Source organism: Triturus cristatus, chromosome 5_1 (assembly GCF_964204655.1).
Source record: "Triturus cristatus chromosome 5_1, aTriCri1.1, whole genome shotgun sequence".
Lineage (NCBI taxonomy): Eukaryota > Metazoa > Chordata > Amphibia > Caudata > Salamandridae > Triturus > Triturus cristatus.
This window is the reverse complement of record NC_140587.1, coordinates 778,298,825-778,318,247: the sequence shown is the minus strand read 5'-3', so window position 1 is coordinate 778,318,247 and position 19,423 is coordinate 778,298,825. Positions and strand designations below refer to the sequence as shown.

Sequence of the window (19,423 nt, the reverse complement as noted above, 5' to 3'; positions counted from 1 at the left end):
CCACACTACCACAAAAGAGAGCAATTAGTGTTCTAATTTTTGTCTTTGTAAACCAATAAGGGTTGCCTGGACTCTTTACACAGTGTACTTCATATAAACAGGCAACTACCTACAGTTTGTAACTCACATTTGCTTGCTTTCTGTCCGATGATTTTATTTGTTTTAGGCTGCCCAGCTTGAGGTTTGTCCCTTCCATGGCCCGTCCTCTATTTACTGTATCCTTCAGAGTACTCGCTTTCTGTGAACAGACATTTAAATGTTGTGCTTATCTTGTCACATTTGTTGCACATTCAAAGATGGAGGTCAAATATCAGGCTTGATCGTCCAAGTGAGCTGCTTGTTTGCTTTTTTTCTCTGACTTCAAAGTGAGAAGATGTTTGTGACAATCATGCTGGCTTCTATGGGTGTGTTGGAGAAAGGTTGTGTGATGTTTTTTTTTATCTAGCACGCAACAACATTTAAATGGCTGTAAATGAAATGTGCAGCTATTTCAGAATATATCAGAATTAAGAAAGTACAAATTAAGCACATTTTTTAGTAATTCTGGAGTGTGATGGATATTTTAATATTATTAAAGCAATTCAGTACACTAGGTAATGACATTTCAACACGTTATTTGTGTGCTGTATACTTGTATCAGCAAAACTGTATGCCTGTGCAAATGTAATGGTTATTTTAATTAAACATGTGTTATCTGTAATGGCAGTGCGCTACCACATCATGCATACTCCACTCTACACCAATCCACTGCCATCTATTCTGCACCACTCCTCTCTACGTTTCTCTGCTCTGCCATTGCACCCTACTCTGCAAGACTCCGCGCCACTACCCTCTACACCACTGTACACTGTCACTCCACTGCACACTGTCACTCCACTGCATTCTACCGTGCACCGCTCCGCTCTACTCTGCACCACTCTACAGCCTACAGCACCCTTCCCTGCACCACTCCACCCTTCCCTGCACCACTCCACCCTTCCCTGCACCACTCCACCCTTCCCTGCACCACTCCACCCTTCCCTGCACCACTCCACCCTTCCCTGCACCACTCCACCCTTCCCTGCACCACTCCCTGCACCACTCCACCCTTCCCTGTACCACTCCACCCTTCCCTGCACCACTCCACCCTTCCCTGCACCACTCCACCCTTCCCTGCACCACTCCACCCTTCCCTGCACCACTCCACCCTTCCCTGCACCACTCCACCCTTCCCTGCACCACTCCACCCTTCTCTGCACCACTCCACCCTTCCCTGCACCACTCCACCCTTCCCTGCACCACTCCACCCTTCCCTGCACCACTCCACCCTTCCACCCTCCCCTGCACCACTCCACCCTCCCCTGCACCACTCCACCCTCCCCTGCACCTCTCCACCCTCCCCTGCACCTCTCCACCCTCCCCTGCACATCTCCACCCTCCCCTGCACCTCTCCACCCTCCCCTGCACCTCTCCACCCTCCCCTGCACCTCTCCACCCTCCCCTGCACCTCTCCACCCTCCCCTGCACCTCTCCACCCTCCCCTGCACCTCTTCACCCTACCCTGCACCTCTCCACCCTACCCTGCACCTTTCCACTCTATCCTGCACGTCTCCACTGTCCCTCTCCACTGCCCTGCACCACTCCGCTCTACCCTGCAACACTACACTCAACTTCGCACTACTGCACTCTGCCACTGAACTCTGCCATGTTACTCTGCACCACTGCACGCCACTGCACTGTACTCTGCACCACTGCACTCTACGCCACTCAACTGTACAGCACTTTAGACCACTACACTGTACTCTGCATCACTCCACTCTGCGTCCCTCTAATCTGCTCTGCACCACTCCACTCTACGTCACTAATCTGCTCTGCACCACTCCACTCTAAGTCACTCTACTCTATATCACTGCACTTTGTACCGCACTACTCCACCCAATGCCACACTACACCACCCTGCTCCACTTCACCCTGCACCATTGCACTCTACGCTATTGCAATCTACACAGTGCCACTCCACTCTGCACCAATGCACTCTATACCACTTTACTCAAAACCAATGCACTCTACGCTACTGCACTCTGACTATTTACTCTCCAGTACTTTACTCTACTTCACAACACTACACTCCATGATACTCCACTCTGATGCTCTACTCCATTAAACTCTGCTCCACTCCACGACACCACTCCACTTTGACGCTTCTCCACTCTACTCTGCTGTACGCAACGCTCTACGCCGCTCTCTATACAATGATCTACTACTTTATGCCACACCCCTCTAAGCCACTGCGCTCTGACACTCTCCTCCACTCTACTTCACTCTACGATACTCTACTCTTTAGCGCCCCACTCTGATACCACTTCCTCCATGACACTCCACAACACTCTACGCCATTCAACTCTTTACCAATCTACTCTGCGACTCTCTAAGGCACTCCATAAAACTCTACTCAACTCCCTGACAGTCCACTTAATTACCCTACCCTCCATGCCTTACTCCTTTACCCCACTAGCTTTTAGCCATGCTGAGCAGCAGCCACGCTGGTGTGCAAAGCCAGAATCTCTTGGCTAGGCGAAACCTATTGGCTTTGGGAATTGTTATCTGTATTTTACTAAGTCCTGGATAGTCCTATAAATTACGCTTGCAAAGAAAGGCCACTTCGGTCTTCAAAGGAAACTTATTTGGTTTGATATGAAGTACATACATCGTTCTGTATTTAAAAGAAAGTTTTGTTTTTCAGGGAAGTGCTAACCTGGATATCCAGAATGTTAACCAGCAAACTGCTCTTCATCTTGCTGTTGAACGCCAGCATACGCAGATTGTTAGGGTAAGGCGTTTTACATTATTAAAATAAGTTTGACCTTATCAATTGTAGTAGAAAATGCAAGAATTATTAAGAGCAAGAATGCTTATTTATTATGTTGATCACACCATGGGGATCCTTGGTGTTCTGTTTTGCCTGTATTAGTGTAAGCAGATATCCTTCTGTAAGCATCTCCGATGTTTAGCAATGGAAAACAGGATACAATACATATATCCATTGTTTTGAGAACCTTCTAAAATTGAAAATCAAAATGCCACATGAAAGTTCAAAAATTTGGCCTCCGACAAATCCTGATGCATTGTATGGATTTATGGAAGTGCTAAAAGTAAAATTAGCATAACTCTTATCTTATTGTAGAATTCATGGCAGATCGTGCATTTTAATTGTGACTATAGAGGGGTGCAAACCACTTTTACTTGAAACTTACTGCAGTGTTTTAATTTTTGCTGAGGACTTTTTAGGTTGGACAATAAAAATTTCCTATTTTTGAATTAATTGTTGTGAGTTAATTGGCAATAGCTGTTCGTTCTTTTTTTCATGCTTGCAGGAGTCTTCTAAGTATTTACTGATTTAAGTTTGTATTGTGCAGTTTTCTCCGTTTTGCTGGTTTTCAGAATGTATATCGAAATCTGATATGCCGACAGATCTAGAAAGCGCTTGTTGAGAGATGCTTCCTATCGGTCTCCTGCTACAAGCCCTATATAGTGCATGTAACTTCTCAGCAGAGGTCTTTTCCATAACATTTAGTTAATAGTCTGTTGGGTTAGCACATCTTATTCAGGTTTTTGTAGAGCAAGAACACCATTAACTAGTTGAAAAGAAGACTGCTTTTTAATCTGACATGGCCAGCATGTTTGTTTCACTCGGAGTTCCTGAATATATTAAGTGAATGGTTTATCTCTGATGTTGTTCACACCAACAGTCGAAAAGAGAACTTTTATTCTTTAAGGAACCAGAATATTGGCAGGAGTTTCAACTTTAGAGGGAGCAGAATAAATTCAGATTAGAGTTTTAATGTATTATCAGTTTGCTTTCTTCTGTGAAGTCCTGTTTTGAGGGAGTTGGAAGCGGTTGTCTCAAAATGGCAGAAAGCTTTACTCTAAGCAGTTGTAGAAAATCAAAATTATATGGAATGTCTGATTAGGTTAATCCATTAGTATTCTAAAAAATTGAAATAATAATAAGGAATAATATTCTATGTTTGCAAAAGAGGTTATAGCAGTATTTTATGTTTGCAGAAGAGGTTGTCTTTTATCGGTGCATAAGCATTATGTAAAAGATTGTACTGTGCCTTCATTGAAGACAAGACCCAATAATGTATTACAGTAACAATGGTATGAGTAGTCTTAGAACTCATAGTAGAGTAGATCAAACAATGGTGTTCCTCCTTTTATGTGGTATTTTTCGCATCGAGCATAATTACAGTATAAGATATATGAAATGCATGCTCTTTTTATGAAAGGGATATCCTTTATCAGTATTAAAAAGAGTCTGACAGTCACTTATTCTCCAAATTAATTCTAATTACCATGAAGTGTTAAACGTACAAATTACTCTCCGCTTATCGTTGAACACTTTCCCTCCCCCACTTAAAGGCAGTGCATGGTCAGTATTTGGGGAGCATTGAGAATAAAAGTGGTGAAATACTTTTGCGTTTGAGGAATTTGTCGAGTGATGTGTGTATCTGGCAAAAAGTTGCTAAGTGACCAAAATATGTGCATTTCGCATACATCTGTGGGTATATCTTCTATTGTCCCTGCAATTTAAATCTGAAAGCAGTCTCTAAATAAAATGATCTATATTTTAGCATCTCTTTTGGTCGGGTACAATCATTACCTTCCTTTGTGAAGACATATCTGAATATTTTTTAAATGTTTTTTTTGTTTTTTGTTGCAGCTTTTAGTGCGGGCTGGCGCTAAACTAGACATTCAAGACAAAGATGGAGATACTCCCCTTCATGAAGCCCTTCGACACCACACATTATCCCAGCTTCGCCAGCTACAAGACATGCAAGATGTGGGCAAGGTAGATACTGCCTGGGAGCCATCAAAGAACACCGTAAGTAGCTATGTCAGTCATTGTAGATACTTTATTTGGTGTAATGTAGAGTGTGTGCATCCATGTATTTTGCTTTGGTGGATGTTGCCTGAGTGACTTGTTTGTGCTGACAATTACAAAGTTATCCTCATCATTGCTACTTTGCATTGTTCTCTTGACATGCTAAACAAGTTGGGCTTGAGTTCTGGTAACAGTCACTCATCTTTATCTGATCATATCAACGCAGTTGCTAAATTCTAGTTATTGCCTGCTGGCACGTCTGCCAGCTATGTGTAGTTTAAAATGTGAAATATGCAAGCATCAGTAATCTGGCCCACTCAAACTATTGCCTTTAGCTGGGGTACAACAAACTGGATAATACTGAGGCGTTGCTTATGTATCTACAAACCTATCTATGGGAGCATAATATAGATAGGAATAAAATGTGTTATTTAAAAGATACGTTGATGATGTGGCCGTGTTTGCTTTCTTCTAGTTAATCATGGGACTTGGCACCCAGGGAGCAGAGAAGAAGAGTGCTGCATCTATTGCCTGCTTCCTTGCACACAACGGAGCTGACCTCACTGTTCGTAATAAGAAAGGGCAATCTCCTCTCGACCTGTGTCCTGATCCTAGTCTCTGCAAAGCATTAGCTAAATGTCATAAAGAAAAAGTCAGGTTTGTATTTTTATTAAAATATTGTCATACAGCTATCTTTTACAGAAACAACTAATGCATTGAATTTCATACATACATCTGTGTAGATATTTTGTGGACAATGTCAATCACAATCTTGAAATATAGTTAATGGGGTAGATTCACACACTTTGGAGAAAGCTAGAAATCGTCAGCTGTTATGGGGTTCTCAAAAATCCATTTAGTTAATCTTGAAATTTGGCCTTTGAAGATTTCCAGTGATATTCATTTAGACATGCATGTGAGTAATTGGGTGAAAATGTGCATTTGCACATAATTCTCTTTCCTCTGCAGAGAAAATAGTTTCTGCCTGTTGACAAACTCCCTTTCCTTACAACGAAAATAAAGGGTCTGAGTTTAGGAATGTTTTTCATTCCATTGATAACGTCTATCTTTTTTTTGCGATAGATTTTGGGGCACATGCATCAAGCATTTTACCGGTCGCAAACGGGCCGATTTGCAGAATAGGCCTGTTTGCGACCGGTACAACACGATTTCCGATCCATCAAGCCGAAAGGCATTCGCAATTAAGGAAATCTGATTTTTTTTGTGATTTCCTTAATTGCGAATGCATCATGCATTCGCAAATTGCATTTTCGCAATTTGGAATTGCAAATTACCATCAACTTCAAGTTGATGGCAATTTCTTAGAAAAATGCATTAAATGGCATTTTCTAAGTGCCATGTGGCGCACACATAGATTGTATGATTGAACTACGAATGCGTTTACCACGCATGCCGGATCCGCAAAGTCTAAACAATGAAATTCTTAATCACGAACATGCCTTTACCACGCATGCCTTTACAACGAATCATGTGTTAAGGCATTTTTGGAAAATACATATTCGTGGTGAAGAATTTAATCCCCCGATCCCTGCACCTGGCCTGAGTTCCTAAAGTACCCCTCTCTCCCCCATCCCTATTTACCTTTTCACCTCTGCCCTCCCCATATCCCTAAAAATGAACCTCTAATCCCTAAAAACGACCCTGCCCCCCGCCCTGAACCGGCCCACCCAAACCCTGAATACTAAACTAACCCCTAAAACCGACCCTGGCCCCCCCCCCAAGTCCTAAGTGCTATCACGATCCCTGCCCTGAATCCTAAAACGTCCCCTGATCCCTGAAAACTACCCCAAACCCGTCCCGCACTCAAAACATCCCAACCCACCCCAGAAAACTACCCCGACCCACACTCAGCCCACAAAACAACCCCCCAGACCACTAAAGAACCCCAACCCAGCTCAACTTTAAAATAACACTTACCTCACAACGATCTCTTCCTGCTTCCATCCGTCTGCCAGCCCTACCTCGCATATGCCTTAGCCACGCACATGCGTGGTTAAGGCATATGCGCCGTAGGGTTTGCGTAATTCAGCCTTTGTTAATAAGGCTGTTCGTTGTTCAGCCTTCGTGGTAAAGGCTGTTCCCCTCACACATATACCCCTATGGCATATGTGTGCACCACATGTGCACACATGCCAATTTCGGGGGTGCAGCAGGCTGGCCTTTTGGTCCCGTAGCACCCTTGAAATAGCATTCGCAATTTGCAAGTACCAATTTGGTACTTGCAAATTAAGAATGACTTCCCAATCATTCCGAATGAATGAAAAGGCATTACTTGATTGCGAGTTGCAATTTGCTAGTCGCTATTAAGGAATTTGTAGGAATCACAATTTTTTTTGCGATTCCTACTGCTTAAGGAATCACGATTCCTAAATAGCGATTCCCTAAAAAGCGCTATTTAGGAATTGCAATTCCATTCTTTCCATGTGGCCCTTATTTAGGTGTGCAAATAGTATGAGGAATTTTTGATTGTAAACTTACTTTTTTGCATTCAGGCTATGCTTGAGTGTGTAGATTTGTTTGCTATTCCAGTCACTGTTCCCAAAGCAGTGGTTGTTCTGGTGTGACAGCTATTTATTGGTTTATATGATGATTATTTTAAAGATGTTTCCAGAAATAAGCTTTCTCATGTTGCATATTTGATAAATGGGCATGTTATTGCACCATGCAATTTCTTGGATTTGGCGATTTTGAAGATGCTACATTCTGCTAATTCTCAACCCAAAAGGACAAGATATTTGTGTTTGCAGTTCTAAATATAGGTATTCTTTTCCATGTTCATTTCGGCCCCTTCCTCGTTGGGCCAGAATTAGGTTGAGAGAGCCAAGCTTAGTTATCAGCAAGGTGTATGGAAGGCCAAACTAGTTGGATGCAATTGTCTGCACTCCTATTCTTTATGAAGCACAGATTCTCAAGTATGTACAGTTTCAGAGAACTACTTTGACAAGGAGTTTGTCGTGATACCTGACCCAGCCTGTTAAGAATCACCAGGAAAACATTCCTGTCTTGTTCGTGAAATCAATCAGCCCTAATCACTCATTTTATAAAGATGCACTAATATATGAACCAAAGGCACTCTATCATAATGCTCAAACATAAGTACATAAGTACATTGTTATAATAATGAGCACAATACAACAAAGAGAATCAGTATTGGCAATGAATAACTGTGGGTTCATAGTCATGGGTGAAAGGAAGACAGGTGAGTGATGTGTACCTTTAAAGAATCCTGTAAACACATAACAAAGCTCATGCCTTTTGTATTTTGATACAACAACAAGGCGATGGCTGGAATACTTGAAATAATCTAAACCTTTTTACGACTGATCGGGCCCTCATTCCAGTGCACGGTGTTTTGTCCAATATATATATCTCACAAACGAGAAACGCTTGGGTCCAAAAAACAGGAGGAACTGTTACAGGGTGTGGCCTAGCCGCAAAAGGGGTATCCCTTTAAAAGGACGAAATCCCTGACCCGCCAAAGGTGGCATGCTTCATCATTGGGATTCTCCTTGTGCTGTGATGCCTAGGGCTATAACCCACCTCACTGAGAGGGAGGAGGTCAGGGATGTTTTGTATGGAGAAAGGTATACTAAATACCACAATGATGAGCTCAAGGTCAGTGGGGACAGCAGAAAAACTAGCTCCAAGTTATGTAATATCCCTTTAATTGTGCGTCCCTGGGCCAGGATTAGAAACCGAGCACTTGCGGGAGGAGCAAATACCCGCAGTTAGTTTCTGAATGCAGTCGACATGTGTCAACATAGTCACCCTCACGTAGAGGTGTTGCAGCTTTCTTCAGGACCAACTAGTGCTGCTGCTCAAGAATGTGTAACATAGATTATCAAATGTCAAAACGAATTATTAATTATGCAAAGCCATCCAGTGATCCTAAGTTTGGTGGAATCACTGGTGGTCCCTGCTAGTGTCAGGAAAGAAGCCTAACGAATGGGTAAAAGCGCTCATATATCCTTGGAAACTGTTGCGGACAACTAAATTCCAGTACATCCAGCATAACATCCTTCACAGGGCCTACCTTTACCCAGTGACACTTTATCAAATGTTTGGATACTCCTCTAATTGCGCTAGGTGTCTGCAAATAGGAGCTGACATGGTGCATATGTTCTAGAGCTGGCCAGAGGATGCAACACTGTGGGAAGCAGTTTCTGCTGCATTAACGGAGATGACTGGCTGTGCAGATGTGTGCACATCAGAGGGCTCATTGTTGGGACTATTTAAATGCCCGAAAGCTGCTAAAGCTGCAAACAGGCTCATTGATCTGGCGTTGCTAAATGCACGTAGACTCGGTGTCATGCACTGGAAAGCCCAGACATTACCAAGTAAAGCTCATTGGTGCATGGCGACACTTAAATGGGGACGGGCAGAAGCTGTGGCTTTGAGCGACAAAAAGCACGTGGGCTCAAAAATATTCCATTGTGGCAGATCGGGAAGTGTTGCTAATGGACTTACAAACCTACAGTGAGGACCTGGCTGGCTAGCACTAGTGTTCATGCTTATAAACTTATGCAACTCCTTGTGGGTCTGGGGTGTTGTGGCTCCTAGCCCTGCCTCTCTTGTCTGACTAGCCTGTACATCTTTAACCTCCATTGTTTCCTCATGTTGATGCTCGCCCCTACCCTTTTTCCTATACGTGTGATGACCCCTCTATAATTCATGCCTTGATGTTCTTGTGGGAGAACATAATGGTATTTATTGACATTGCAATGTAACACTAAGCTTCAGTGAGAACGATGTAGATCCGAGCTGCAAAGGACTTGCACTAGTGATTGTGCGTGTATTGAACAGAGTATTATTGCTGCATGTTCTCGTTTTTTCAGTTTTTCGTGCTTGTGAATGGAAAGAACCAAGACTTCCTATGAATTCTGTATGATGTAATGACAGCACTGGTTATGTGGTGAGCATTCTGTCCATGTACATATACTTTGCTGATGTGACGCATTGAATGGTGCTGTTAAATGCAAATAAAATTTGCTTTAAAAAAAATGGTAATCCGTGAATTGGATAGTGGTATTGTATGATATTCCTGTGATTAGAAGTGGAAGCAAGATAGCAAGTAATGCTATATAAAAATCCATATTATAAACTTTTCAGGAGATGCTGCATGTAATTGCTTGTGAAAGGGGTTTTATTTTTGAAGTGTCAGTCCGGAATCTTCAACTGATTTTTTTATTTTAAACCCAATGGGCATATTTGGGAACCTTTCTGTAGCATAGTTGTCACGGACCCATTAATTCTCAAGAGGGATAGTGATCTTTGGCTATTGTCACCAACCATTTGGCACCCTTTTGCCGAAGGAGATCTTTATTGTATTCTATTATAATGAAATTGCATTCATATAGTGCTTACTGCCCCTAATAAGGCATTGAAGTGCATTACAGTGAATAAAATGCTAGGAAGTGCTCAAACCACTGGTTATTGGGATACATCTTGTGCTCTCTAAGAAACTATTCTGTTGCTTCACTCCAGTTTCTTTGTGGTAGATTAATGACTTAGTTGTGATCATTGGAGGGGCTATCTGAGAAGCAAATGGTTGATGGAATTAGTCAGTTTGCAGGGATATGGTTTCAAATAAAGAATTTAAGGCAGGCATGCAATATAGAGTAGTCTATATACACGAGGCATGTAGAAGGGTAGGAGAAGATGCATTCAAAATAAATGAGGAAGGGAATAATTAAAAGTTTAAGTCAAGGTCAATTTTTCATACAGGGTTTTAGCACACTAGCAGGTAGAGATTTTTTTTGCGATGGCATGCAATCGGTTGATATAAACCTGTACAAAGAAGCAGTATTACATACAGCTCCAAAGGAATGTGGCTTTTAAGTCTTTCTAGCGATGCTTTATCTTCCAAAGGGATGGCAAATACTTGCCTTGCTGCAGAAAACAACCCCATGGCTTGTTAAGTCCCCTTTACAAGTGACTGTCAAGCAGTGCGGCATGTAAGAACATCCCAGTACCTAAAGCTATCATTTAACGATATTGAGAAAGGGTCTAAAATTGTTTGAGGCATATGATGTTACAAATCTGCCTGTGTGCAATAGAAATTATGCTTGCGTAATGTTTTTATTTCGCATTACGCTTGTTAACCAAAATTCCTAAATTACGCCATTATGCCACTTTGCATTATTATGCAACGTTCACGGTAAAAATTTACAGGAAAAACAGAATGCAGGTGGCTATTTGAGGTTTTCACATTTAAATGCATCTTCCCACCAAAAAATGACGTGGATACATTTCGTGCTGCAATACAGTAAAAATTTGAATACATTTCATATAATTTTGCTGTAATTACGCCAAAGCAAATTTCGTGAATTTCACATGCCCCTATTTGTCTAGCTCTTGTACACATCGCCGCACTGTGTCCAATGCAAGAAATACTTCTATACACAGATAAGGACCCTACGGTGTATCTACTACAGCACTGTATTCAATACTGTAAAGTATTGTCCATTTATGCAAAACATGTTACACCATACATAAAGTACACAAATAAACACGCTATATAAACACCCGCCAAATCTTACTATTTAAGAAGGAAGCTGATAAACACGTTGCAGCAATGATCATTGGTAAATTCAGTGCATGTTTGTCTGACCCATTCATTATTAGATTCGGAAGAGCATTGGACGGTGCTGTCCTATGCCCCCACCTGAAGAGCACCGGGCCCCACAGAACAGACATCACGGTCTGCAGAATGGGTGTGTCTGAGGTCAATGTGACCCTCTAGTATCCATCTTACCTCACAGTGGATTACACCGGCCCTAAATATGATGATGATGATAATGATGTGTCTCATGTTCGGGGGCATTCCTCGTTCCTATTCTTGAATTCCTGACTTTTCTATTGTCATGGTACAGTTAGTTTTCTGATATTTCTTTTCAATTCTTGACGAAGGTCCAGTCCCAAAACGCGGCTAGGTGCTGTAGCCCATCATTTCTTTAATTGGTGTTAGTTTCCCAGCTAAGGTTTGATAGAGGGTAGCAGTCTTCTGTTTTCGTGTCCTCCTGAACATCTTGAAGAGCTTTGGTTATGGGCAGCAGAGAGCACTTGTCACTAAGCTTTCCTTTCATCCCACCCTAAGTGATGCGATTTACATTTTCCCAAAAAGCGACAGGCTAATACAGCAGACCTGTGTGACTGCCTTCAGCATATTATATTTGAAAGTTCCCACCCCAGCCAAGGGGGCTGCCATTCAAAAGTGTTACTTAAGTAAAATGTTCAAATTATAGTATTTACAGTAACAGAACATTTCCATTTCAGGTACCTCATTGCTCCTCCATCTGCCGAGCATTCCACCACTGTCATATGTCCTCCACTTACTTCTACTGGACTATTTCTAATGATTTTTGCCTCGTATGCAGAACAAATTAATGTCATGCTTGCATTATGGAAATCCAGCATATTATTATAGTTGCTGTGCTCTACTTCCATTTCCTTGCTTTTCTAAGCTTTTTAGAGTTTTCTTAAGCGATGTAAAAATAACCCATTCTTTAAGTCATTTTCTAGTCTGTGGACCATCCATTTTCAGTCTACGATGAATAATAATGAGTCCATCCTACTTTAGATGGGTTAAAGCTCTACAGTTCTTTTCAAACTCCACAGATGAGGGTGTGAATAACCTCCAGAATGCAGCACGGTATTTGCTTACCATAAACATTTTGTGTTGGTTTCTCTACGCATTGTATAAATGACATGGTAAATAAGTAATGTTAACAAAGGCACAGTGATAATACTCTGAGTTACTCATCGGTAGCAAGAATTCCAAACAGTACTAGGGACTTTAAAGTCTGTCAAAGCTGTCCCATAAAACTGAATGTGTCACTCTTTCTGCATAGCTTTAACTACTGATAGAAGGAATGAGCAGCTTGGCTTGAATGTTGATGCATACTCGGTATTGCACGCCTGCTCATTTAAAACATGTTTACATTAATATTTCGTAGGAGTTAAGTAAAAAAAAAATACTTTCTATGATCCATATGTAGGATTTGTTTCTCATGAATTAATAATTAAATATTTTTTCTCTTAGTGGCATGGTGGGTTCTCACAGTCCTTCGCTGACCAGTGACTCGGAAACTCTGGAAGAATGTATGGTGTGTTCTGATATGAAAAGAGATACTCTTTTTGGCCCATGTGGACATATTGCTACGTGTTCTTTGTGTTCTCCAAGAGTCAAGAAATGTCTTTTGTGCAAAGAACAAGTTCAGTCAAGAACAAAGGTATTTTCTTCCCTCTTTATGTACAAGATAATAGTATATTGTTGCAAAAGGTGCACGTTTGTGTGACAAAGTAAAGCAATGTTTTAGCAAATTTCCGGCTGCCACATAAAAGTGCTATAAGTGGGTCCAGCAATTGCTTACATTAAGCAGTCTTCATTTATTGGGACAGTGTGTTCTAAGGAATGCTTTTTTAAATACATTTGTTATTTGTTTTCTTCATGCACTGCTGGAAAATCCACATTTGCTATATAATTGTGCTTTTGCAGGGTTGTATCAGAAAATGTCATCTTTGCTAAGTTTGTGTGTGCTACTTCGGATTATGACGCATTTTGGCTGCATTAGCTGTTGTATGAAAAAGATGTTTTGTTGTCTGCTTCAGAAAAAATATTTAAAAGACATATTTGGCTTGAATCTGTGAGTACGGTTAAGAGATTGCTTGTCGTAAACTGCAGCAGTATTTTCATGTCTAGATCTGCAATACAGCGATACCAACAGAGGGATGTGGGGAATGTATGGTGCCGGGGATAATATCCTTAATGTCATTAGAAATCTGAACTTCAATTCAGTGTCACCCGAGTCTAAGGTGCATCGATAATCATCACAGTCAAAACAAAGTGACAACAAATATTTGATCAAACAAAGATGCACTGTGCTGGAACCCAGAGTCAGTGTGTTTTATTGTACTGGGAAATCAGAGTTCTGTAATCTGAGATATGGTGGATGGAAGTTCCAAATCTTGGTAGCCACATTGGGGAGTATAGTCTCAAGTAATTTATTCCGTGCAAGCTGCGTGAACCTCAAGGTTCAAACACAGGAAATGTTATGCTGTATATGATTTCAGAGATTCTACAAATAGCTGAGCTTTTTCCTACCACAAACATACAAACAGTGTTGAATGTAGTTGAAGTATTATTGGTCTGAAATGGCCAACCCATCAGATCATTCAAATATCAGGCTGCATTACAGAGTCTTATGGTATGATGAGACATTACCAGAAATTAGCGGTCTCCTTATTGTTAATAAGTAGTGGACCCAATCTGTATAGTATTAAACGGGAATGAAACTGTTCAGCTACATGAATCAGTTGTACGTTTATATACTGTACTTAGTGTGCCACATAGCTGGGTCACTAAAGTTCAATTTTTTTAGATTTTTCATTTTTGATCTTGACAAGTAAGAGTGTCTGTTATAGCACTCATCTACGATGTTTATTGGTTGTTAACAATACCTTACAGCAATTTCTATACATTGTCATTTTTTCATCTTTGAGTCCTGTTGGATTGAGGAAGAGTGGAATATTTCTAATAGAAGTTGAATTAAAGACAGGGAGGAGTCCAGATTAGCTTCCCTTTGAGTTGTTTTTGCGCATTAAACATCAAAGCGGGTTGTGTAGAGAATTGTATTTTCATAAACTTTTGAGGGTTCTTTCTGTTTGAGAGATGAAAGGCTTTCGAAAACAAATCTTTGTTTTGTTCACGGTACAATTGGAGGTTTCATTGGTTCGACAAATGTAGAATTGGAATCGTACTGAATAAGGGGAAGACTATTGCTCTGACTAGGCACCCACTACAATATGTGCACACTAAGACTCAAGCACTCTATGAAGTCTGGCAGGACTTCTATATAGACGGGAACAATCCGCTTCCACAGTTGGTGTCCCATTCTGACAACACAATTTTCCTGCAAAAATGGTCTAAGTTTCTGGCTGAATGCACACCAAATGATCAAATAGATTGTCGCAGTGCACATCTGTATGAATATTTAATTGAACAACAAGCAACAATGACCCCGAAATTCTCTGAGCTAACCAAGTATTTTAAACCAAGGATTGTGGGGTAGAAAACTGCAACATAATTGACCTTAGAAGAAGCAGTTAAAGATGCCCCGAAAATCTTGGAGCCAGAATTGCAGTGCTTTGAAGTGGATGATTCCTTTAAAGATGCCAAGTGCAGATGTACACCAAAGGTTTTCTGCCTTTCAGAGAACCCCAGGAAAGGTACCACTCCACAGAGACTATCACATATTGAACTCTAAAAAGAAAAGTCTCAGTTGAATGAGGAAGGTGTGGTACCTGTACGTTCCCCTGCATGGAAAACTGATGCGTACCCCAGCCTTGAGTGCCCGACTGCATGTGAAACTGGTGTCCTGACTTTCTGTTCGGCCCTGACGTCAACCTAGTCTAGCATGTGTGCAGAGACCCAGACCTGTACCTGGTAATGAGAGTTCCAAACCCACTTCTGTGACCTGGAGGGGAACATGAGGGAGACCCTCAAACCGTTCAATGGACTGCTGTCCATGCCTTGGGTGTATCACATAAAGTGGTGGCAATATAACGTGTTTTGTGAATCAGTAGTTTCAGTTCCTGATCCTTTTCTCTTTGTCAAGGTGTGGCTTCTTTCGTGTGAAGTTACACTGTTGTAAAACCAAAACTTTGCACTGGATTTCCATGTGCGATTCTAGCACATGAACGGTAGTACTACGTTATCAGTCTTTTTTTACTAGGTTTAGTAACATTTGTTTTGGATGCCCCTTGTTCAACCCTGCACATGATGAGGATGGACATAGCTTCCCCAGACAGTTAAAGCGTATTGAAGCATTACTGCGGCTGGTTGGTGCAAATACAGACACTGAAATTCGGAGGATGGAGACAGGGAAACCTTTACAAATTGAATGAGTGCCTCTTTAGCAAACTGAAGTGAATTAGTTCATCCTGAGTACTGTCATTTGTTAGATGGCGGAGGTGAGGCTGCAATTTCTATTCAGGTTGAGGAAGTTTCTAGGTGAGGTTCTGCCATTTTGTCTGTGCCAGATTGTTGTTTCTGGAGCTTTGATGACCACTAGGTGCAGAGATCACACACTCAATTGTACCTTTGTTTTGGGCACTCCTTCTTCGAGCCACCCTCTTTGCTATCTTCTGTGAGAGCCATCTTCTTTCACAAAGGCTGTCTGAGGAATACTCAGAAAAGAGCATTTGAAAAAGAACCACCCAAAACCAGTTCTGAAGTCTGTCTGTAACACATGTATAAAAGTGAGGGTCTGACTACTGCCTAGAATCCTGTCTGCTGAGAGAGGGAAGGAGAATATCTGGCCCTGTAGGGGAAAAGATTGTTCAGAAGGAAAAGCCTGTCGTGTTCCAGGTGTTGGTAACACCATGGGAAAGCAGATTTCCCTAGAGAGCGAAGCCACCTGTTCTGCGAGGGGGGGAGGGGGGGGGGTCCACCTGATATTGCTTGCAGTTCTTGAGTGACCTTCACCAAGACTTTGCAGTTAAAAGCATCACCATTACATCTGTCTGCCCACAGTGGGACTGACGCGGCCAACACCAGAGAAAGAGAGCTGCTTTGCTGTTGACATGCTGGAACTCAGTACAGTCTGTAATACAGGAACTGAAGAAGACACATCACCGCTGATGATTAGGCCGGAAGGCCGCAGTTGCTACCTAGGCACCCTCAGCAGTTGGCCCAGAGGACCACAGCTGCTTAAGACGTCATGCCAATTCCTTCCAGCGATTCCTGTTTCAAAGAGAGTGAATGTCTGTTATGAGAACTGTGGAACTAAGTTGCACATCTAATCAGGGTAGTAAATAGAACTGATTTGCACCTGTGCCTAATTAATGCCTATAACTCCATTGCATCATCCTGAAGGTTGTAGACATTGGAGATCTATTAAAACAGGGAGAGGGCATCAAGAGGAGGAAGTCACGTAAGGGTCACTACCGCTCGAAGTCAAGGCCATGGGCACATTGCTGCTCTCGTGGGGCAGTCCCACAAAGAGGTCATCATCGTATGCCATCTTTTTGCGCAAGTCTATATCCCCCAAAAGTCCCAGTCTCATCGCTCTCCACCTGAGAAGGTGTGAGGGTGTCATGGTGCTCTGCAACCTCACTCTGTCTGCTACTGAGGAGCCGATTTAGCTGCGGATTCCAATGGACCCCAAATTTCTGCCTCTGTTGGCGATGCCACAACATATTAATGCATTTAAAAAGGCCATGCTCCGCAACTTCAGCACCCTAGTGGCTTCCTCTGGTGCCCCTTGGCACCCAATATATCCAGGGAGTCCTCAAATTGGGTTACCACCGGCAGGCCTGCCCTCTGCACTGTCTGTCTCCTGAACCTACTTAGGGTTCAGCTCTGACTCCAGAGATGACTCCTTGCCTAGCACCACAGTCCATGCTGTGTCCTGCCACATTAATGATGGCGCTGTTGCCTCTGATGCCAAAGGAGGACATCAATCCCTTAGTTCTATCTGACTTAAATCCATTGTGACCTCAACTGCGCTTGAGCTTAGTTCGTACTCTCCCAGCCCCTTTACATTTTGACTGATACAGCCGTCCAGTGCTCCAACAACTGTTAAGATAGAACACTGACCAGGGCCAACCAGCTTTTATTGATGATGTTGTGAACCAATTCTCCTCGCAGTATGATACATTATTATATGGCCCTTCACCTTCAAGAGACCAATGGACCAGACACTTCCCTTGACAAGGTGACTGGTCTCTCTGCATTCCACCCCCAGCCCCCAGGGTCAAGACTGATTTGCATATAGCTGTGTCTGAGCTGGGGTGATGAAGTGAGCTAAAGAACGCTGATGGATTCAACCCAGATCTGTGACTGAGGGTGAGTGTCTGAAAAGTTTCAGCCCTCCGTCCATCATCTCCTTGTGTTTGTTTTGCTAGCAGGTCATGGGCATTAGTCAGGGCTCAAAGGATCCCTTCTAGACTATTATGTTCATTCAATGAGGTAAAAGGCGCTTCCTATTCACTCAACGAAGTAAAAGGCGCTTACTATCTCCACAATCGTTCAATTAGGTAACCTATGGTATAAGAAATAAAAATAAACATGCATAATGCCCATTCAAAATGTAAAAGTAAAAACATGCTTTCATAACTAATATTGAAAAGCTTATATAAAACTTTTGTGACACAGCAATTCAACAAGCACACGTGATATTCGTGATGAATCAGAGGGTACATTCACTCACTCAACCTTCATACCCTACTGTAGGTTTATTTAGCCTTCATGGTCTGGCGGGAGGTTGGCATCTCCTGTAGTCTCACACTTGGGTTGAAAGAATACTAGATGTATTATGAGAACCAAACTCAAGATATCCTGGAATAATAAATATTAAATGTGCAGAAATAGTGGGTATTTTACCTACATCAGTCTCCACCGCAAACTGTAATGGTCTGGCAAGCACCTCATGAATTTTATCCTGGCGTCTGTGTTATAAAGGGCGTGGACATGAGGGTTGCATCAAAACGCTGGCACATAGTTGCATCGCTCCATCTGATCAAGCTGCACACCTATCACATTTCTCATAAGCCTCACGTGTAGAGGGAAGTGACTAAGGGTCTGATTACGAGTTTGGTAGTATGAGAGCGGGCCGCAATGCCAACGTCCCGCTCCTCCACTGCCAAACTCGGCCGCCCGCCAGATTAGGAGTTTTCTCCTGGTCTGGCGGGTAGTGCTTTGACAGTCCCACGGTGGTGCCGTGCGAAGGCGCATATGTTAGCCTTAGCAAGGCATTGCTGTGGGACGGCCAAAGCAAGTTCCTTCACGGCATGGGCGTCTTTGGTCCAGTCAGGCTCGTTTGCAAAACCTGTAGCTCAACCCTGGGTAGCTGTGTCTTTGAGCAGCAAGTCTTAAACGAAGGAACTAGTGTAAAGCATCTAGAAGCACCAAACAGATAAATAAGAAAGTCACACAACTCGAAAGAAATTCAACACCAATATATAAAAATAGATATTTTTCTGACTTTTTAGAGACCAATATGAGTAAAAATCCACCTTAGGGTTCAAGAGATGTAGACTCTTAAAGAAAACAAAAATCTCAGTTCTTTTAGTCACAACAGCAAACAAACACTGGTAACTGTAAAGTTTCAAAGCTTTTGAAAAGTTTGGATGAGTTGTTTGACTACTCCGGCCGACTAGGACGACCCAGTCCGGCAGGGAGAAAGTCAGGGGGGCCACTAAGGAGTATTGGGACAATTACCTTTTCACAAAATCATTCTCCAGTCCATTTCTGAGCTTTACATCTCGACCGCCATAGACTTTAATAGATTGGTCTTGATGCTGAACATGCAGGAGATGGAGGATGCGCAAGAAGGCTCTGAGTGCTGAGCGGTTGACGGGGGTGTCCTTGTGGTTAATCCTCGGTCCACGGGTCAAGTGGGCGACTTTGGCCACAGAGGTCGGGGTCCCTCTCTAAGCCAGTTGAAGGCCAGCTGCTGCTTTGCTTATGGTTTCCGGTTACAGTGAGTCCAGCGTTATCCTTTGGTGGAGGCTGTTGTCTATGAGTGACCAATCTGA

General features: G+C 42.4%; 1 protein-coding gene across 2 annotated transcripts in view; it reads left to right on the top strand.

Moving 5' to 3' along the window:
- MIB1 (MIB E3 ubiquitin protein ligase 1) overlaps nucleotides 1-19,423 on the top strand; it is a 376,461-nt gene that overhangs the window by 291,304 nt on the left and 65,734 nt on the right. For both annotated transcript variants that reach the window (XM_085605778.1, XM_085605777.1), the window contains exons 14-17: nucleotides 2,723-2,809; nucleotides 4,703-4,864; nucleotides 5,340-5,521; nucleotides 12,927-13,116. In XM_085605778.1, coding sequence (XP_085461904.1) covers nucleotides 2,723-2,809; nucleotides 4,703-4,864; nucleotides 5,340-5,521; nucleotides 12,927-13,116 — 621 coding nt within the window. The remainder of the gene's footprint in view (nucleotides 1-2,722; nucleotides 2,810-4,702; nucleotides 4,865-5,339; nucleotides 5,522-12,926; nucleotides 13,117-19,423) is intronic.